Source organism: Protopterus annectens, chromosome 10.part0 (assembly GCF_019279795.1).
Source record: "Protopterus annectens isolate FY-2018-M chromosome 10.part0, PAN1.0, whole genome shotgun sequence".
NCBI lineage: Eukaryota > Metazoa > Chordata > Ceratodontiformes > Protopteridae > Protopterus > Protopterus annectens.
Window position 1 is genome coordinate 654,899,796 of NC_056744.1, and position 23,144 is coordinate 654,922,939.

At 43.1% G+C, this 23,144-nt stretch overlaps 1 protein-coding gene across 1 annotated transcript in view; it reads right to left on the minus strand.

Moving 5' to 3' along the window:
* Nucleotides 1-23,144, minus strand: part of USP24 (ubiquitin specific peptidase 24) — a 4,679,666-nt gene that overhangs the window by 1,299,561 nt on the left and 3,356,961 nt on the right. Inside the window, exon 45 of the mRNA XM_044085508.1 lies at nt 17,652-17,734. Coding sequence (XP_043941443.1) covers nt 17,652-17,734 — 83 coding nt within the window. The remainder of the gene's footprint in view (nt 1-17,651; nt 17,735-23,144) is intronic.

Sequence of the window (23,144 nt, forward strand, 5' to 3'; positions counted from 1 at the left end):
ACCTGAGGCGTTGGATCTCTGGGTCCGGGAGCAAGAGAGTGGGAAGAGACATCAGCAGGCACTGTAGTGGGAGGAGCTGATGGAACTGTCCGTTGACTAAGCCCAGGGGCTAGTACACTCCTCATCACCACGAAGGCTCCCCCATCAGAGAGACCAGAAGGTTCCCGCTCTGAAGAGATAGGAACTCCAGGCCTCACCGAGAGGGAAGGCTCCGAGGCAGATGTCGGGGCTGAGCTCACCAACACCGAAGCCCCGAGAGGGAGAACGGGGTCGGACAAGGGTCCGATGCCACTCGCCCCCTCGGAGCCGACGAGAGAGACCAGACGCCCGGATCCCTCCAATGAAGGCCTCAAGGAGGAAATCGGAGCAGAGGACGACGGAGCCGAAAGGGGTGGTATCAGCTCCGAAGCTGCAACGGTCACGGTTCCGAGGAGCTCCGGCTCCGAGCTCTGTAAGAGAGTCGAAGGAGGAATGTTTGGTGGATGTGAAATAGCTACCGTATGGTGAGACGGGCCAATGCCTGAGACTTTAATAGTCTACTCACCACTCTCTCGAGGTCATGATCAGACAGCCTGGACGACTGAGAAGAACGGCTCCGATGGCTCCGCTCGGAGAGCAAGGGTGATCTCGGAGCCGAACGTATCAACTCTAATGAGGGGGATTGAGATCTCTTTTTAGAGATCGATGGAGCCAAAGGAGCCAACACTGAATGCCCAGATTTGGCAGTATCAGTGCCGGATGGAGCCGATACTGTGACTGCTGGAATGGAAGGATTGGCTCCGGCCGGAGCCGATCTCGACACTGGAGAAGATAAACCAGTAGCCGACGGTTTAACTTTCAGCCGAAGGCTTGATAGGTTTCGAGGGCTTCCCCGGCGCCGACTTAGTCGGGGAGCTCTCAGGCTTTAATAAGCCCCTCAATATCAATTTATTTCTGCGCTCCTGGAGGACTCTTGGGCTGAAGGCATGACAGATAGCACAAGAGTCCTGCAGGTGCAGAGGTCCCAGGCAGTAAACACAAGAAGTGTAACCGTCTGTCAGAGACATCTTCTGACAGCACGAGTCACACTTCTTGAAGCCTGAGACCTTTGTGTCCTTCGACATAGCTGTGTCGAGGAAATACAAGTTGTCAAGAAAAAAACACCAACACACACACACAAAAAATACCCAATCCACAAATGTAAACTAAACAGGGATACAACACAGTCAGACACAAAAAAAATCCCTGACAGGAAAAAATTTAGGAAGGGGAAGGCCTAAGGCCTAACCTAGGGAAAGGGGATAAATAACCCGAAAAAAAGGGAACACTAACGGGAATAGGGTTAAAATAAGCGTTAAGGTTAACAAAAAACAACTATAGTTATGAAAATTAAAGGGGTGAGACTAAAGTCTTATTATTCAGAAACTTACCTGGAGCTGGTAAAAAAAGGCACCTCGTTAGCGAAGCGGCAAACGAGATCTGGGTAGTCTCCATCTTGCATCATGGGATATAGGGTTGCCTTGAGCTGGTAAAATTAGCTCTCGAGCTTAGCAAGTGCTGAGTCGGAGCCGAGGATCGGCTCCGAACCCATCAAGCAAGAATGAAGGCGAGATTGACAACTTAACATCTGGTATTTAATAATTAGAAATCCAAATGAAATTTGTTTAGCATCACAGTAAATAGGCTTCATATGGTGCATATGTAAAAAACACAGAAATAATAAATTCAAGAAGTTAAACAATGTACCATCAAATAAGCAATAACAATTAAACAGATGTTAAAGTCTCCATGACAGCATGCAACTTGTCAGCATATTCACAGGACATACATGAATACTAACAGTTTACATTTCTTTACTTTTCATCAAAGGGGCTGCAAAAGTCATTTAGGTTAATAAATGAAACTGAAAGATCATCCAGTATTCTGTACCATTAACTTTCATGGCTGCCTTCATGGTTTAACTTAAAAGAACACAACAAAATATTGATATACTAATGTTATGGTCTAAAAATGACATCACCGTGGGTGAGTTATTATCTACAGAGGTTTACTATAATGAAATAAGACACACAGGTGGTCATTCCCTTCTACGCAAGTCATGTATCATAAACATTGTAATGTTGAAAACTGACATTACTGACTGTCCAATCTTGCCCCCCCCCCTTTCTGGACCCATGGTAACGCTTGTTCCTGGGTCCAGAGCAGTAGGGAGTTTTGATGTTCAGTGCTTGCGTTGGATTTTTCAATATTCAGTATTCTGACTTTTGCGGAATGGTTTCATGCATTGGAGGACTCGACTGCCTGTGTATTGAGTACGCAACAGTAAATGCCTATAGTTTGTTAATAATGTTTAATGCAATTCCTGTTACCTTCTTGATGTTATTCTCTAAACTGCCATTTAATTATTAACCCACATTAAACACACACTAACTGAAAAGCAAAGAGGTTTCCTACAGTGCATATACACAAACATTAAAATAAATTCAAAAACTTAGAACAATACACTTCATGCATTCAACTGTAATGGTTACAACACACCTGCTAACATGGCATGTAAAGTCTCTGTAATCTTCCTTTGTTTTACCTCATATTTAGAGATTACACTCAAGTGATAACACATTTCAACTTTTGTTGACTGCTCCTCATGGAAGCTGCATCTACCATTACTCCGCACTCACCTAAAAAGCTACATCTGCCATAAAATAAGCATTTGAAACTCATATGATTCCATATTGTGCATCAATAATCATTATGGTTGTATCAATGGTTTACACTTAAAAGTAATTCATAATTCAACCTTCGCAGCCTCTACATACAAGTGCCCGTCAATTGAGCTCTTCTTGTAAAAATGGCTTTATTTTATTTAAAATAGTCTGCTTTAGTAAAAAGGCTGTAACATTTGACAACACTACAGGAGTTTTAGGGAAGGATGCATATTTCATAGTGCACTCAAATTCCAATAATTCTAGTGAACAGCCTAATTTCTTTATTGCTGCTGCTTCTCCTCCCTGCCTTACTGACTATCAAGCTCCCTTCTCTTCACTGCCCCATAAAGACTATTGGTTTCTACTCCTAGGAGGCAAAAGCAGTGCAACAGAGTGAAGATGTCATCCCTCAACGTTTTTTTCTTGGTAAATTTAAAGGATTAACCCCTCTGTGCTAACTAAACCCCCCAGTACAGTGTGCAGTACATGCCAGCAAGGTGTCTTAATCAGCTGTGCGAATGACAACTTCTCGAGACTGCCCCCCCCCAAAAAAAAAAGCCAGTGCTCCCTTTAGATCTCTGGTCTTAACTGTAGATTATACAACAGGAATGAGTACCTAGACATGAACCCTGCACCCCTCCCCCCTTTGAAGAGAGGAGACTCAAAGCTAAAGAACTTCTCCCCACACCATTATCAGCAGGCACAGAGCTGCTACTCATATTCATGATGCCTGGTTTATCATCAAGGCTTTATCCCTCTACAAAAACGGGCATGGAAGTCGTACTTCTCAACTGTCTCGATTTTCACAGAATGCACATATTTTTGCCTTATATTTTTGGTCTGCTCTTCATTAAATTTGTGGTCTTCTGGCAAATCACTGAGGACAGAGGTCACTAAATAATGACATACATTTGAGTTTCACACTTCATAACCTTCAGAAAATGCAAGCCTAAACAAATCCCATTATTCTAGCAACTTTCTATGTTTCTAAGAGCAATATTTAAAATCTGTCCCTATGTTTGGACCTTTGTCCCAGCATAATTTTAGGCTTTGTCCAGATTTCTTGCTCTAAGAGCTTGAGAAGTATGATGGAAGTGTAGCCTAAATTTACTTACTAACATTCTGGAATTTAAAGCTATCAGGAAAAAAAATACAGTTGTGTACACTTACCATAAATGTAGATGTTCGAGTGTATTCACTGTTGCAGTCATCACATTTGGGTTATCTGCTTGCAGTAGGGTATTCAGGGGTATAAAGCATGCAGCCAACGCCATTATATCAGTTTTTTTCTTGCCCCAGATGTCAGGTGCCCCCATAATGGGAAGCAATTATATACACACACACACACACACACACACACACATATATATATATATATATATATATATATATATAGATATATATATATATATAGATATACACACACACACACACACACACACATACACACACACACACACACACACACAAGGTTACACCTCCAACAAAAATGCAAATACACCAAAAAGCTTAAAGCACAGTAAACAAGAATAGAGGTATAGCCAAAAGAAGTCAAAGAGCTGGAGGGAGGGTAACCAGGACTGCAACAGTGAATACATCTACATTTATGGTAAGTGTACACAACTGTACTATGTTCTTCGTGTTTCACTGTTGCAGTCATCACATTTGGATAGATTTCCAAAGCTAAGGATGGGAGGAGGAAATCAGATAGCATTAGGACCAGCTATAAGGCCCTGCAAGACTGCAGTGGCAAAGCTAGCTCTGGATTTAGAAAAAAATTGGCAAATGGTAATGCTTGCTGAAAGTATGTACAGAACTCCAGGTAGCAGCTTTTAGGATGTCCCTGGTAGGGACACCTCTGAGAAAGGCTGTGGAGGTAGATGCAGCCCTGGTTGAATGTGGTCTTATCCCCTGTGGGGTAGGTTTTCCATGGGGCTTATAGCAGAAATGAATGCAATGGCCAATCCATTTAGAAATGGTTTGCTTTGAAATGGCCTTCCCCTCTGCCCCTGCAGCAAATGCAACCAGCAGTTGTTCAGATTTCCTGAGAGGGTTAGTCCTGTCCAAGTAAAATCTAAGTTGTCTGTGCACATCTAGAGAGTGCAGAATACGTTCCCCTTTGTTCTGTGGCTTAGAAAAAAAGGTTGGCAAATGAATGGACTGATTAAGAGCCACACTGGATACCACCTTGGGCATGAAGGAGGGATTGGTCTTGAGGGATGCCCTGTCCGCATGAAAGATGATGAAAGGCTCCGCTGCCATAAGGGCCTGTAACTCAGATACCCTTCTTGCTGAAGTGATGGCTAAAAGGAAGGCTGTTTTCCAAGAAAGGAATTTCAGCTCTGCATTTGCAGTTGGCTCAAAAGGAGATAGAGTGAGTTTTCCAATACAAAGTTAAGGTCCCAGGCTGGAGTTGGGGATCCCCTGGGTGGTCTTAAGTTCTTGGCCTCTCTAAGGAACTGCTTGAGCAGTGGACGAGAAAAGAGGGGTGGGTTCTGTGTTGTAATGAGCTGAAATGGCTGAGGCATGAATTTTGATGGAGGAAAAGGAAAGGCCCTTGTGAAGCATCTCAGTTAAGTATTGAAGAATCTGAAGTAAATTTGGCGCTGCTGTGCCCATCCCCTGAGTTTGGTTCCAGGAACAGAATCTTTTCCATTTTTCAGTATAATATTTTCTAGTACTGGGCCTCCTTGCCTTCAGATTGACATGAAACACTTGGTTACTGAGGGATGGTAACGGAGAGATCAGGTAATTAGCCAGGCTGCCAGGTTCAGGGCTTGAAGAAGAGGGTGCAGAATCAGGGCCTCCTGCTGGGACAGCAGGGTAGGGGTCTGAGGCAGGTGTCATGGTGCCAGCAATGACACTGCGCAAGAGGGGGTACCAATGTTGGCGTGGCTAGTCTGGTGCAATCAGAATTGTCCTTGGTGTGTCCTGTTTGATCTTTAGTAGTACCTTGGAGAGGAGAGGCAGAGGAAGAAAGGCATAAACGGATAGGTTTTTCCAGGTGAAGGACAGGGCATCCACTTTCCAAGCTTGTTTGTGGGGAGGCCTTGTGCAGAATTTGTCCAATTGGTAGTTCTGGGGGAGGCAAACAGGTCTATCTCTGGGCTCCCCCATTTGTTTATCAACATGTTGAATGTCTTCAGTTCCAGTTTCCACTTGTGTGGGTCCATGAGATGGCTTACTAGATAGTCTGCCAGTGTATTTAGCTTTCCTGGCAGGTATTGGTAGCTCAAGGCTGTGTTCCACAGAGCCATGGATAGTATGCAGAGAGGGTATGAGTGGGTTCTCCCTGCTTGTTTATGTGCCACATAACAGTGGTGCTGTCCGTCTTTACCATTAATTGCTCTGGAAGAATGTGGCCCTTGAAGGCTGTCAGAGCATTCTATACAGCTAACATTTCTTTTTGATTGATATGCAGGTGCATTTGACTTGGGTTCCATTTGCCCTGAATGCACTTCCCTGCCAAGTGAGCCCCCCATGCATAGTCTAATGTGTCTGTTAGGGTTTGGGCGGCAGGGGTAGAGTGAATGGCAGTCCCTTGTTTTGGTAGCAGGCCTCTGCCCACCAAAGGAACTATATCTGTAGGCAAGGCATGATAGGAATCACTGTTTCTAGATCCTGAGAATGTTGACACCATAGGCTTTTTAGATACCATTGTAGTTTCCTCATATGCAGTCTTGCATATGAAATTAGGAGAATGCAGGAGGCCATGAACCCCAAGGCTTGCAGTATTTGTCTTGCAGATAGCAGGGTCTTTGTGGCCATTAGTTTGAAGTAGGCTGTCAAATGAACTGGTTTCTCTGGCGTGAGGAAAGCCATCTAGGAAGTTGTGTTCAAGCTTGCTCCCAGGAATACAATTTGTTGACAGGGTACAAGATGTGATTTCTTTTCGTTATGGGGTACCTCAGAGAAAGTACAGTTTTGTATCTACCATAAATGTAGATGTTCGAGTGCTAATACAGCTGCAGTCATAACAGATGGGTTCTCCTGCCGTCAGGCGGGTCCTCGGTCGGCCGAATTCCAAAGTCTAGGTCCAGCATCAGTTGTCGTCGCTTCTTCCCTGACGTCAGTGCGCCAGGGGTATAAAAGAACCAGCCGACGCCATTTTCTTCAGTTTTTCTTGCCCCAGATGTCAGGTGCCTCCAGAAGGAAGGCAATACATAAATTTGTATAATAAAGCAATGCAATATAATCAAAATACAGTAGTTGCAAGCAAATACACCATAAAAGAATACCCCAATCAGGTTGTATGAGGAGGTGTTGGCCAATAGGCCTGTCCCAAGAGGGGAAGGAGGGAGGGAAACCTGGATTGCAGCTGTATTAGTACTCGAACATCTACATTTATGGTAGGTACAAAACTGTACTATGTTCATCGTGCATACAGCTGCAGTCATAACAGATGGGTAGAATCCCAAAGCTAAGAAAGGGGTGGTAGGCACTAGGTGGAACTAGGAGGAGCCAGAATGCCCTGCAAGACTGCAGTGGCAAAGCCTGCTCTAGTTTTGAAGTATAACGGTAGGTGGTAGTGCTTGGAGAAGGTATGCACAGAACTCCAAGTGGCTGCTTCCAAAATATCTTTGGTAGGAACTCCTCTGAGGAAAGCTGCAGAGGTAGCTGTGGCCCTTGTGGAGTGAGATCTGATGCCTGCAGGTACAGTTTTACCATGAAAAGAGTAACAAAAGCGTATGCAGTGGGCTATCCATTTTGAGATTGTCTGTTTGGAAATTGGTTTCCCTTGAGCTCCTATAGCATAGGACACAAAGAGCTGTTCCAATTTTCTGAAAGGCTTTGTTCTGTCCAAATAATAACACAGCTGTCTGTGGATGTCCAAGGAATGTAGTAGTCTCTCCCCTTTGTTTTGAGGATTAGGGTAAAAGGTAGGTAAGTGTATAGCCTGATTCAAAGCTACCCTGGACACCACCTTTGGCATAAAGGACGGGTTGGTTCGTAAGGAAACTCTGTCCTGATGGAAGATGATAAAAGGCTGCACAGCCATGAGGGCTTGTAGTTCCGATACCCTACGAGCTGAGGTGATAGCCAGAAGGAAAGCTGTTTTCCAGGACAAATATTGCAAATCTGTTGAGGCAGCTAGCTCAAAAGGAGGCAAGGTCAGCTTTTCTAGAATGAAATTGAGATCCCAAGCAGGTATTGGTTGTTTCCTTGGGGGTTTTATATTCTTAGCCCCTCTGAGGAACAGTCTTAAGAGGGGGTGAGAAAATAAAGGTGGATCAGTGTTGTATTCTGCAGTAATGGCTGAGGCATGGATTTTGATGGAGGAGAATGAAAGTCCACTGCTTAGCAGCTCAGCTAGATACTGTAATATTTGAGGTAAATTCAGTTTTCCAGGATTCTGGCCCTTTTTCTCATTCCAGGCACAAAACCGTTTCCATTTTGCGGAGTAAGCTTTTCTAGTAGACGGCCTTCTGGCCTCCAAAATGACATCCTGCACCTCCTTGGAGAGTAGGGTCTGTTGTGATGTTAAGGAATCTTCCATGCGACCAGATTGAGTGTTTTCAGCTGACTGGTAAGAGTTTTGAAGCTGTGCTGAGTCAGAAGAAGAGGCATTAGAGGTAGGGTCCACGGAGGGGAATGCGTCAGGCTCCTCAGGAGTGGGTACCAGTGCTGTCTTGGCCAGTCTGGAGCAATGAGAATCGTCCGTCTGCTCTGGTTTTTAATAGAACTTTGGGCAGCAGAGGAAGAGGTGGAAAGGCATAAACTGTCATTGTTGTCCAACTGAAAGAGAGAGCGTCCACTCTCCAGGCCTGTGGATGAAAAGTCCTTGAGCAGAATTTTGTCAATTGGTGATTTTTGTGGGAGGCAAAGAGATCTATGTCTGGCCTTCCCCATGCTTGAATTATCTCTGTAAAAACTTGAGGCTGCAACTTCCATTCGTGTGGATCTGTCATATTTCTGCTTAGGATGTCTGCCAGTGTGTTTTCCTTGCCTGGCAAGTACTGTGCTTGAAGTTCGATTTGTAATTCCAGAGCCATGTTCCAAAGTGACATGGCCAGCCTGCATAAGGCGTATGAATGGGTTCCTCCCTGTTTGTTTATGTACCACATTACTGTGGTGTTGTCTGTCCTCATCAATAGTTGACCTGGATGCAGAAGGTTTTTGAAAGCTATAATAGCATTTATTACTGCTAGCATTTCCTTTTGATTGATGTGAAGGTGCTTTTCTTTTTGGGACCATTTGCCCTGAATGCACCGATCTCTCATGTGCGCCCCCCAGGCATAGTCCGAGGCGTCTGTTGTGATGACTTGATTTGCTTGAGGATTGCAGAATGGGAGACCTATGTTTGTTTGGCATGCTTGAGCCCACCACAGAAATTCCTTTTGAAGACATGGAATTAGTGGTATTATTGTTTCCAAACTGTGGCTGTGTTGAGACCATAGGTTTTTCAGGTACCATTGAAGTTTCCTCATATGCAGCTTTGCACATGGGATTAGCAGAATGCAAGATGCCATGAATCCCAGAGCCTGCAGGATTTTCCTTGCAGTCAGCCTGGTGAAATCTGCTAGTGTTCTGAAGTATTGAGTTAGTTGCCCCTGCTTCTCTGGTGTGAGGTAGGCCATCTGGGTGTTTGTGTCTAAGTTGGCACCCAGGAAAATTATTTTCTGAGAGGGTATTAGCCTTGATTTCTTTTTGTTGACTGTGTATCCCAGAGAATTCAACAACATTATTACAAAAGCCAGATGTTTCAGAAGTATGTGCTTGCTGTCCGCTTGGATCAGGCAGTCGTCCAAATATGGGTATATTTGTATCCCTTGAAGTCTGCAGTAGGCAATTAGTGATGCCAGGCATTTCGTGAACACTCTGGGCGCAGTAGATAAGCCAAAGGGCAATGCAGAGAATTGATAATGGGTTGAACCTGCAAGAAATCTGAGGTATCTTCTGCAATTTTGTCTGATTGGGACATGCAGGTATGCCTCCTTGAGGTCCAATGTTACCAGCCAAGACTCCTTGCCCAGCATGGGAAGAAGCTGCTGTAATGTGAGCATCTTGAATTTTGGTACGAGTATAAATGTGTTTAGGATGGATAGGTCCAAAATAGGTCTCCAACCTTTTCCCTTCCTTGGTACCAGGAATAGTCTGGAATAAAAACCTTGACCTTGTTCGTGAGTAGGTACCTCTTGAATAGCTTTCATGTCCATGAAATCTGAAATTTGTCTTTGTGCCTCTGCCCTTTGATTGTGTGGCAGGTTTGGCATGCCTCTCATTTTTGGAAGGGTGTGAAAATGGAATCTGTAGCCTCTGTTTATAATGTCCAGGATCCATTTGTCTTTTGTGACAATATGCCAATTTTTGAAAATAATGCCAGTTTTCCACCTAAGGGTGCTGCCATTTGAGCCTTGCTTGGCATGCAAAGGGGAAAGTCATTGGGCTTGCTTTCTGAATGGCTGCGAACTATCCTCACCACCTCTTTGTGTAGGAGCTTGCCATTGTCTGCCTCTAAGCGATCCTTGAGATTGCCCTCTGCCCCTCGGTGCCTGTATCTACCTCTTTGCGGTCTGTCCGTGGCTGGAAAGGACCAATTTTGGAAGGCCAATTTCTACTGAATCGTGGAGGTTGTACCTGTAGAAAATCTTTCACTGTTTGCATTGATTTAGCCTTTTCCTCCATTTTCTTTAATACCTCCTCAGCTTTAACACCAAATAATACATCCTTTTGTAGAGGGCATCTAGTAATTTAGCTTTGACATGATCTGGTAAGGTTTGCTCCTTGAGCCAGGCATGTCTACGTATGACTGATCCTGTAACAGCAGCTCTACATGAGGCCTCTAGAGCATCAAAACCACATTGCAAGGTATGTTTACCCACTTGTTCTGCACTATGCATCAAATCCTGCAACTCCTTCAAGTCTGGTTGTTTAGGTTGTGACATTTTACTTCTCAACTGTGATAACAGAAACTGTTGGTACTTTAGCATATGGAACTGGCAGTTTAATGCCCTCATGGTTAAGGTGGCCGATGTGTATACCTTTTCTCCCCACCTTTCTAAGGATCGGGAATCTCTCTCGGAAGGTAATGGGTTTTTAGCAGTGGAGGCCTTAATTCCCTTGGGGCCCTGTGAGACATTTTCTGGGTCAGCCGCATGGCTTTTGTATAAAAATTGGTGTGAGTTAGGAACCCGGTAGTACCTGTCAGGCTTGACTGGGGCTGGAGGTAAAGAATCCGGGTTAAGGCAGGCCTCCGAGTACACATCATCTAGTATGTCTAAGACAGGAGGTGTAGCCAGAGGCCTGTGCTGAGGTAGCAAGAGAAAATCCCTAAGCCTTTTCTTGGAATCTGAGTATTCTTGGCCTTCCCAGTGGAAGTGTTCCCTTAAGGTATGCAAGGTTTCCCCAAATGAGTAATCCTCTGAGGGGGAGACAGAGGGAATGGACTCCTCAGCATCAGAATCTTCAAAAGGGGAGTAAGAATGTTCCTGTTCATCAGAGTGCTCTGAAATAATGGAGGCCTGGTCAGAGGAGGATTCTTCCTCCACTCTGGGCCTTTGTCCGGGGTTGAGAACCCCCAATAAGAGTAATCAAATCCTCAGCCATTTTAAGCATCTATTTTTTAGGCATGGGGCCTGGAGAAGGGCCCTGTGGAGCTTGTCTCTTAGGATGCATGGCTGCTTTAGACTTAGTGAAAGCCTTGATAGAAAAAGAAGAGGAAGGTCTGAAGACACCTTGAGAGGAGGCAGACCGGTCTACATTTTGAGATTCACCACCAAGAGTGGCTTCGGTATCTGTAGTCGGGGTGTGGGCCGAGGAGCCTGCGACCTCGGGCACAGAAGACACCGCCAATGAAGTGTCGTCAGTAGGCAGGGGCTGCGTAGGCGCCTCGCTGAGAACCAGACCACCTGTAGTCGGCTTTGGTGTGGTGTCGGTAGAGGCCGCGGACCTAGTGTGTCTGTCCTTATCTTTGCGTTTTTTAGACAAAACTGGAGTCGGAGTATCCGACGACATAACATAGTTACATTTTTTGCCAAAATAGTGCTGGGCGAACTCCGCCCGATGCTTAATGGTGCGTTTGTTGAATGTAGCACAAAAACGACAGACCGAGACGTCATGGTCTGGGCCTAAGCAAGGAATGCAGAGGGAATGAAAATCCTTATGCGGTATTTGCTTCCCACAAGAAATACAATTATTAACTTTGTCTGACATCGGTCTGAGGCAAGAAATGTTTCCCCAATGGGGTACTTAGCTTTCAAGAAGACTTTGGTTGCAAAATTTTCATAATTTCAGGAGCTGGCCGACCGGCACTTGCGAACTGCTTCTGCTTCGGGCACCGCGCGGCAAGAAAGACTGAAGAAAATGGCGTCGGCTGGTTCTTTTATACCCCTGGCGCACTGACGTCAGGGAAGAAGCGACGACAACCGACGCCGGACCTAGACTTTGGAATTCGGCCGACCGAGGACCCGCCTGACGGCAGGAGAACCCATCTGTTATGACTGCAGCTGTATGCACGATGAACATGTTAATTTTTGTACAAATGCCAGATGATTCAATAGTATGTTCTGGCTTTCTGCCTGAATTAGACAATTGTCCAGGTATGGGTATATTTGAATATTTCTTTGCCTGTAAAATGCAATGACTGGAGCTAGGCACTTTGTGAACACCCTGGGCGCAGTAGATAAGCCAAAGAGCAGTGCAGAGAACTCAGAGTGCATGAGGCCTGCTTTGAAGCGTAGGTATCTTCTGCAAGATTCCCTGATTGGGATGTGCAGGTAGGCTTCCTTTAAATCCAGTGTTGCCAATCAGGCATCCTTGCCTAGCATAGGAAGCAACTGGTGAAGAGTTAGCATCTTGAATTTTGGGATCACCAAAAATGTGTTTAGGATGGAGAGGTCCAGGACAGGATGCCAGGAGTTGTCTTTTCTGGGCACCAGGAAAAGTCTTGAGTAGAAACCTTGTCCCCTTTCCTCTTCTGGGAAAGTTTGAATAGCCCTGATACTTAAGTGAGAGAGAACTTGCTTTTGAGTCTCTGCCCACTGATTTGGGGGTAGATCTGGCCAACTGTTTGGGGTTGGTAAAATGTGGAAGTGGAATCTGTATCCTTGGGAAACTATATTTAAAACCCAATTGTTCTGGGTAATGACTTCACAATTTTTTGCCTGCAGAGCAATCTTTCCCCCTAAAGGAGAAATCAGTTGAGAAGAGCTTGGAAGTTTTAAAGTTAAGTCATTGAGACAGTTTACCATGGGGGGTCTTACTACTCCCTGCTTTGGAAGTGGGAGCCCCCCACTGCTTAGTCCTGTGCGTACCTTGGGACTGAAGCCTGGGTGTTTTGCTGGTTCTGGGTTTGGATTTGGATTGAGAAGGCCTGGAAGAGGCAGGAAAGGACCAGTTCTTAGAGGGCCAATGCCTACTAAATCTGGGAGGCTGTACTTGCAGGAAGTCTTTAACAGTTTGCATAGATTTAGCTTTTTCTTCCATCTTTTTAAGTACTACTTCTGCTTTGTTGCCAAACAGACGGTCCCGGTTTAAGGGAGCATCCAACAATATAGCTTTAACATGATCTGGCAAAGATTGCTCCTTAAGCCAAGCATGCCTTCTAAGTACAGACCCAGTGACAGCAGCCCTGCAAGATGCCTCTAGTGAATCAAAACCACACTGTAGAGGTATGCTTTCCAACTTGTTCAGCAGAATGCATTAAATCCTGCAAATCTTTATTTTCAGCACAGTCAGGAAATCAACATAATTTTCTGTTTAAGCAATCCAATAATATGCTGCTGATACTGAAACTGGCAGGTTACGGCCCTAATGGCCAAGGTTGCAGAAGTGTATACTTTCTTACCCCATCTATCCAGCGCCCTGGAATCTCTATCAGAGGGGGTAGGATTTTTGGCAGTAGTAGCCTTAATGCCCTTGGGTCCCTGTGAAACGATCTGAGGATCCACAGTAGGATTTTTAAAGAGGAACTTGTGAGAGTCAGGAACCCATCTATCTGGTTTTCTGGGAGCAGGAGATAAGGAGTCAGGGGCCAAGCTAGAGTCCGAAAAGGCATCATCAACAATGTCCAGTACAGGGGGGATAGCTAAAGGCATGTGTTGGGGCAGGAGTAAGAAATCCCTAAGCCTCTTTTTAGAATCAGAGTAAGCCTGGCTTTTCCAACGAAAATGCTCCCTAAGAGTATGCAAGGTTTCATCAAAAGAGAAATCCTCTGGAGGCGAAGCAGAGGGAATAGAGTCCTCTGCATCAGAAACCTCACAGGTAGACAAGGGTAAATCTTGGTCATCAGAGGAAACAGAAATTTCAGAATCCTGATCAGAAGAATCATAAGAAAATTCAGTCCTAGGTCTCAGAGAGGGAAGGTTGGCTTTCCCTGATTAAAGTAATAAGGTCTTCAGCCATTCTTATCATTTGGTTTTTTAGGCATAGAGGCCTGACCATGCGGTCCGGGCTTCGGTTTTCTAGGCATGGATCGAGTTTTAGGCCTTGAAGAAGATGATGGCGTTGGTTTAATATGCAAGTCAGTAGGCCTGAATACACCCTCAAAAGCCGGTGCCTGCACAGCGGCTCCAGACCCATCCAATGTAGAGACATCCGCAGATTGCACAGTTGAAGCATCTCGCGGCATACAGGATTCCGAATGGGTCTCAGTAGAGGCCTGCGAATCTGAAGTAGCGGGTTTCAGGGGCTGCTTAGGAGAAGCGTCGTCAGCAGCTTTGGACCATTGCAGTCTATCTCTGTCTTTATCTTTGCATTTTTCGGAATGTCAGTAGGCTTACTGAAGCCATATCTGGATAATTGAACCGAGTACCAAAATATTTAGAAGTGTAAATATACCGACGATGAATAGTTTGTTGCTTAAATAAGGCACAAAACCAACAGCGAGGTACATCGAGGTCAGGTCCTAGGTAAGGAATACAGTACGAATGAAAACCTTTATGAGGTATTTTCTTTCCACAAGAAATACAATTATTGACTTTTACTGATATCGATTTAGAGCAAGAAAAAGATTCCCCAACAGGGTACTCAGCTTTAGTTGAGGACTTCGCTTCTGAAACACAAAAAAGAAAATTTCAGGAGTCGGCCGACCGGCACTTGCAAACTGCTTCTGCTTCGGGCACCGCACGGCAAGAAAGACTGATGTAATGGCATCAGCTGCATGCTTTATACCCCCGACTACCTGGCAGCAACTGACGCAGGACGCACGACTTTGATAATCTGGCCGACTGAGGGCTACTGCAAGCAGATAACCCAAATGTGATGACTGCAACAGTGAAACACAAAGAACATCTGCTTTCAGTGTGTTGCAGATCTCAAACAAAACAGTTCAAACTGTCAGTTAAATGAAACCTAAAATGCTTATCGGTTAGTTAAATGAACCTCTCATACCACCATAGTCCAGAATTCATGACCAACAACATGTTTTCTTTTACACTTGGCTCTTCATGTTGAACTAATTTCTCCACCAACACCAAAATGAAAGAGGTATCTGGATTCAGCAATCATTTATAATTGAACTTCTTTACTTCCTGAGATGATTAAGATATTCTTCCAGCCTTGCTACTACCTCTTCCAAACAGTTAACTGTCATAACACCTTCTGGCAAATAAGTATTGGATATACTTGGAAAAATCAATATGCTACTTTAAATTGCAACCCTTATGCTCTTTAGTAATATCACATGAACAGTAGACCTTTATTAAAAAGTTACATCCAAGTAATGAAGACCTGTATATACCATTTAATAGGCAAGGATTAAGTAGCCTTCCTGGTGGCCACAGCTGCTACAGTACCTGTTACTTCTTATATGCAAACACAAACTGCACCAAAATTAGTCTGGGTTTACTACAGTACCTCTGTGATACAGACAATGGCAACATAGGCACATTCACAATACCTACTGAGGATTTAGCAAAGCCTAGTCAAAGCACCATCTTGGTTTTCATACAATACATTGATTCAGTTCTCTCTCAGCTATTCATCATCATCCACTTCAGTTGGTTACCATACAGCAGTCCATACCTTTACTGTTAATCCAATAATGCTTCTCCAAGTTTCTGGTTATCTTCTTAACTTTCAAATGAATCATTCTATCACCACTACCAAACTGCTGGTGTCAGGCTTTCTCACATTATTCCTTCTGCTAGCATTTCAAGTTTTTGACTAATGTCATGATACTCTCCACCCTCACATACTCAATCACTGCAGCTTAGGTTGAATTTTTTTTTTTTAAATACCAAAATCATAGCTTTAATTAACCTCGTGACAAAGTGAACACAAAAGACATGCAGATTCAAGCACAGTGATGCCTTCTTTATTGTTATACCTATATCAGTACCTTAGACTCCCTGCCAAAGGGTAGAAAATCTGGAGGAATACCCTTTCTGATAGTACCTAGCATTCAGTGAAATTCTGGTATGGTCAACTTTAAGATGCATTATCATCATTATCTGAACCGACTAGGTGGGTTTCTATGCCAAATGTAGAATTTCCCCAACAAATCTAAGAAAGGCAGATCTTTTCTTTTTCACGCTCCTTTTTCTACCAACAAAAACATGGGTGAAGATGTCAACTGTTTCAACTTAACAGATGCCCTTGTGTGGGTCCTGGGCAAGTCTACACACAGATTTCTGATATTCTGCCATCTTTTTTACTAGTTTAAATAACTTCCTAACAAATGCTATGTAATTAAATGGCTGAGACACAGCAGGCTGTGAAAAATAACAGGCTGAAGGTACCAACATCAGAGAGAGCAATGTCAGAGCTTTCAAAGCTGTAGGCACTAACATACATTTAGAATTGTCTATAATTAAGCAGTCGAGTACTATGGAGCCAGCATGGGCTTTGTAAGCTTATATGCCTTCAAAATTATTACTTGTAATTCCAATGAAAGTAACTGCATTTAAGTCAGTTTTATCAATGACTAATTTAATAGAGTCCTTGTTTTCCCATCTTTTTGCATCTGTGTGTGCTGAGCATCAAGCCTTAACTTTATCATGCTATGCCCATTCACTGTCCCATATTAGGGATACACCCAATACTGTACAAGGATAAGAGCTACCTGGGCAAACTCACAACTGAGAATGTTCATACAGCCCAAACCTCATCCCAGGGTGGGGAGACAAATTACTCATGTCCCAGCAGGAACTCTGTATCCACTATGCCTTCCCCATGCAAATGCTTGGTTCTACACACCTAACAACGAAGGCTACCAAGGGCTGATGAGCAAAAGCCTGTCCTCAGGACATGCACTGCACTACATGCTCCTTCTCTGAAGGATGGGGTTTATATGTGCTCTGTTCCGCACATTAATGGGCCTTATCCACCCCCCATCTGCATTAATTGCCTGAGCTGCTAACTGAACTCTGGTCATCTGGGATATATTCAGTGCTTTGCTCCTGTATGCTACTGGTGAAAGTGCATACAAGTCCTTTTTTGGCACCACTGTGACTGACATAGGAGACCTAGTTTTAGAAGCCACCAAAGATAAACCAGTTTTCTTGGAAGACCAAGAAGTGGAGTTCCATTTTTAACTTTTCTCTATCACAGCCTCTTTTTGAGCAGTTTTCAATTTTTGCATCCTTTTTTTGTTTCAGAACAGGAAGCAGTCTTGCAAAAAACAGACAAATAAATAAGTCTATACAAAAGTAAATAAGACTAACAATACTATCAACCAATGAAATGCAAACAATTCAAAAGGTGTTGCTGATAACTAAAAGAAGGAAATAGCCACTACCTCTGTTAATATTATCCAGTAAATTTGTTTTACAGGTTTTTGAATCCTACTGAAGGAAAACTTTACCAGCACTGAATATAAAGCTATTCATCTCCAATACTTCCAATACTGGTAAAGCAGTGAGTTTGATATTCTTAGTGTTAAAATCTGCATATGTACTTTACAATTACAAAAACGGATTATTACACATTTTGAATAAATGAAAGGTATAATGCAATGCAAGAAATGCACACATACTAAGCCATCACAATGGAAATACAAATTTATCAGAAGGGTAAACAAACATATACCTGTGTGGACAATCCTTACAAATCTTCTGGTCAGAAAATATGCCTTGAAAGGTGTTCTTAAATACTTGTTCTCTTCCTATTTTCTGCCAAGAAAAACATAAATATTAAAACACTATGGAAAGCATTAAAGCATGTAATCAGTTATCACTGTCCTTCTCTGAATAAGGTTACTCCAGGCAACCAAATGTTCTTCATTAATAGAAGCTATACAGAAGAATTGCATAGATTTTACATGAAAGCAATTAAATTAAGATATATCCATTAAGAGGAGGATAGCTCGAAGACAAAGCAGTTAAAAACATTAATAACATAACTCAACTCGAATAACAATCAAACAGACAAGGCAGGTAGGTAGGATGGTGTATTTATTTTCTCCGCCCTCTGCCTTAGCAGAATGACTCCTAGGGGAGCCAAACAGAAACCAAAATCACACATGATTTCAATATATACTGACGGTCTCCTAAACAATTAATGTTGCATCACTGATTCAAACCGATACAAATACTTATTTCTTAGCATACTACATATTGCCAAAAAGTGAATTATGTAAACGTAGTGGTATCATACATATTATGGTCATCTTGTTCTCTAAGGAATTTACTGCACTAACATGGCCACCTCCCCTTGACAGATACACACATGCTAATAAGTGCAGTAACTTAAAATCAGATGCACTGTTATTGTTACATTCCAAAGCATGAAAATCTACTAAATTACTGACATTTTTATTTTCATATCAGACAAAAATGCTGTTATTCTAACTAACTTGCCTTCTAGTTTGACCAATATACCACTTGCTTAATCTATCAAGTACATTTAATGGCATAAACTACCCTACTAAAATTACAAGAAAAAAATCCACCAAAAACTTTTTTTCCCTTAATAAACTGGGATCTACATAAACTTAAACACACTGAACCAGGCAACACCTATGCATACCTTTACTCTTCATCATGGCTTTTTTTGAGTGACATCTTGAAGGATCATAACTCCACAACATTCAGACTACAGCAGTAAGAAAAGAAAAAAAAAAAAAAAACCCCAGCAACTTTAGGCAACACATCCTTAACTGTGAATCAGACAAAAGGATATGCCCTTTTGGTTTATCATCACTTCCATCAATGTGAAAGTTGAATACTTAGTAACACAACACATTTTTATCATTTTGTTCAACTGTTTTTTTTTTATTTTTTTTTTTGAATAAACATAGCAAAATAGTACAGTTTTGTACCTACCATAAATGTAGATGTTCGAAGATCCACATTGCTGCAGTCATAACCTGTGGGTAGTCCGCTGTCCTCGGTCGGCCGAATACCAAGTGTAGGCTGGGGCTGCGGGTCATGGTCGCCAGATCTGACGTCAATGCATACGACTGGTACTAAAGCCGACTGACCTCCCTCAGTCTCCTCTCTCTTTCTTGCCAGAGATGTCAGAAAAAAAAAAAAGCCAAGCCCAAAAAAAAAAAACTCCCAATCACCCAATGTAGAACCACCAATTACACCACAAACCACAAACCACCCCACTACAAACTACAGGGAGGGGGGGGGGGCAATGGGGACAATGTGGATCTTCAACATCTACATCTGGTAGGTACAAATACTACTGGTACAAAATTCCTCCATGCTGCTTCATCTCACATTGCTAATCCCAAAGCAAAAGGTAAAGGAGGCCTAAAAAAAAAGCATTGGGCAAAAGGCACTACATTGGGCTGTGTAAAAAAAACTGGGCAAACCAGCCCCTAGATTTGAATAAAGAGGAGAATGGTAATGTTTTAGAAAGAGTGTACTGAACTCCAAGTAGCTGCCTCTGCCTCCAATTTAAATTTCTTTTAGCTACTACTTAAAAAAAGGTGGCAGTCTGTAGTGGAATCCCTAGTGGGGAGGAGGCTCGAACCACTAACCTCCTACCATGATGAAATAAACAAAAAATAATAAATGAATAGATTGTTTTAATGCAAATTTGTTTGAAACAGGTTTCCCAGCAAAGCAAAAAAAAAATGAAACTGCTGTGAACTACCTGAACCCTGCCTGTCTGTTCTGCTCAAATAATAACTGTCCTGCTATTGCAAATCAAGCAAATCTTATCTTTTCCTTTATTTTGGGGATCAGCATAAAATGTATGAATATGAATAGATTGGTGCCATTGATTAATGCCACATTAGCTAAGGATTAAAATTATAATACGTACGACCCATGACTAGAATATCCATAAGAAATCAATCAAGAAGGGCCTGCCAACCAAAGTAATCTTCTTAGATGTGATACCCTTCTAGCAAAAAAAATGCAGTCTTAAAAGACAAAAAAAACTTCAAACTTCGTAAATCAGGGAAAGGAAGGAGGTAAAGTGAGCTTAAAATCACAAAAAAGAGTGAAACGGGAAGGAGTAGGAGCTCTTTTGAGGGAGGTCTGTTTTTTTCGTAAAGACAAATTGCTTAAACAAGCGGATCAGTAAGAGAATAAGAGAAACAGCTGTGTGTGTGCATTAAAATGGCTGCAGCATGAACTAAGGCATGAACTTTAACCTAGTGATAAAATTCTGTAAGTAAGAAATTAGAAACAGAGACATTTTAGTGAGGCACAGAAAAATCAAAGCTTTTTGTCTGCTCCAATTTAAAAGCATAAAAATCCTATGAAACTCACCTTGTTGGCCTCAAATTAAACGCCTCTCCAAACTTGTTGAAGGAAAATTGAATTAGAAAGCTAAAACAGAATATTCTAAACAAGGTGAGGGAAGCTGTCCTGACGACTGCAAAATGATTGCTTGCCTGGACAAAAGGGTTGCTTGCACTGAACTGAAAGGCCTGGACTCTCCACTGAAAAATCCCTCAGCAGAGGGTACCCAGTGCTGGCTCACAGAATCCCAGTGGAGACGAGAACTGCCAATCTTTTGTCAACCTGGACCTTGCAAGGCTTGTCCTGTCTGAAGAGGCAGAGGACCTTCAAGAGGAACTGTAGAAGGAAGGGCAGTCCAAATGATAGAGCATTTCCAAACTTTTCCAAAGCTTTCAGTTGGTGCAAAACTTTGGGCAAAACTTTGAGAAATTGGAGAAAGCTGAGAAATCAATAGTGTTCATCTGTTGTTGATCAATGTCTGCACCGGAGTTCATGTAAATCCAACCATTGAAATGGGATAGGATCCTGCTGTGCTCGTTTGGGATCCGCCAAAACTTCTGCTCAAAACAAAGAGCATCTGAATCTTGAGGTGCAAAAACAGAGCAATGAAGGAGGTCTTCAAACCAGGAGCAGTCTCCCAAGAAACTACTAGTGGTGCCTCTTGCTTGTTGATGTCAATTATGACTGTTGTGGTTGTCGGGCTGAAGCTCAACACTCTGGGTGATTTGAATCTGTCCTGACATAACATCTCCAAGATGTTGATGGCCACTAAAGCAAATTGGACTGATCTGGTCTTAGTTGATCCAGACATGTAAGTGTTGTCCCTGTTCTATTGAAGTCTGAAGTTAAGCCCCCATTGAGTGCCCTGGTCGGGTCACATTGAGTCATCTGACGGTCGACAAGAATTCTGTCTGGTCGTCACATAGGGGCGACATTCCTTAGGTGACATTCTGAATTTCAGTCACCAAGGTATTATGTTGGATCCACGTCCAAATCGAAGACATTGCAGCATCCCAGGTTTGAGATACCAAGGACTGCTTTTGCTCCAAGATGCCAGCCACATTAAGGCAGTTTGGAATCCAAGATGCACCAAACACCAGATTGATGAATTGTTGAGCATAAAGGGAAGACCGAGAGAGTCAGTCTGGACCAAAGGAGTTTCTTGGAATGTGCGGGGTCAGAAGGACTTCAGAATCTGCACAGAGGTACGCCACACAAGAGAAGCACACATTTCCTGAGAGAACAGAAAGCTGATGGAGAATTAACTGCAGCATACTATACCGAAGATGGTGAAAGGCCACCTCTAAGGATGTTCTGAGCTAGACTCACTAACATGGAGAAGATGGTGTAAATTTCCACAATGAACAGTCTCAAGAGAATCCTCACCGGAAGAGAGCTTTTAAGGAGGAGCCAGCAGAAGCTTCACTCAAGAAGGCTAGAGATACTTTGATGAAAAGTGCTGAAATTGAAATAAAAAGGTACCACCTGCCAATGGGCCATGAAGAAATGTGCTAAGATAAGCCCTTGAAGCAAAACCTCCTCTGATTGAGAGCCAGAGATATATGCCAATAAGATTCCAAGCCTAGGTGAGTACCAGAATTACCATCTCTGCCTAAATATTGTTTAAGCTGTGATAATCACACAAAGCTGAGAATGGGAATGTCTGAATCGTGCTTTTAAACAGGAAGGGAATAGTTCTCTACCTCAACTCCAAGTGGAGGGCCCCTGGATAGCCCCACTGAAGGGAGAATAAAATCCCCCTTCGAAGCCCAAACCGGGAAAGAGGAGGAACGTCTGGTACTTTAAAAGGAGGCAAGGCACCTTTTTGTGAAAACCTTTTGAAAAGGAGGAACGGAAATATTGCCTGAAAGTCCAAGCCCTGTGTATGCCAGAAACTTGTATCTGTCCCAAAGGATAGCCCAACCATTTTCAGTTCTGCAAAGTGAACCACTAAGGATTGGCTGCCTGACTTTAACCCACTGACTCTGCCTGCCCTGCAGATTGATTGATGAAAGATACGCCCCAGGGGTCTCTGCCAACCCCTGTTGACTTGTGCCCTGCCCACCACACGCCTAGATCTGCCCAGCCTGTCCTCTCCAGAACTGCTGCCTGCAGCACCCCTAGGCCCCTTTCTGCTGTAAAATCCAGGGCAAGGACCTTAAAAAATCCTTAACTGCTGCCTTGCAGAGCCAATTTTTCATCACTTTTTAAAATCCTTAACTGTCTGTAGCCAAATCCTGCTTTGTTCCTTCATTTTAACTAAAAACATCGAGCTTTTTACATGCTCTGACAAGTTCTGATGACTTGGCCATGCAAAATCATTTAATTTACATGCTCTGACAAGTTCTGATCCTTGCCCTGAAGAGAGCATAACTCTTGAACTGCAATCCCTTATTTTCTTGAAGAAGCCTGTATCAGCTGGAAACCACACTGCAAATGATGAAACCACTGCAAAGAGCACTACCACACTGTGGAACTGCTAGGAGAAAATGATGCAACTATCCAAATTATTAACTGCCTTATAAGCCCCTATTGCTAGAGTGGAAGAGGTATACTTTTTTATACAAAGCAATAAAAAAAGCTCTTTGCTCTTGGTATCCATAGGATTCTATTCTTTTACAAGCACTCTATCCAAAGTCTTAGGCCGAATCTTTATCCAATATCTGCGCATTCTTTACAACAGAAGCCCTGACACCCTTAGGTCCCTGGCTAATAGTCTCATCTTGCCACTGGAGGAGGGAAAGAACAAAATAAGAGCTCTGGCACTCTGTAATATCTGTCCCAAATGACCCGGCAGGGAATCAGGATGAATCCTGCAGGTCATCGGGAAACAAAATTAAGAAGTCACTTTGGAGAAAGCATCCTGCCTAGGGTCCCAACC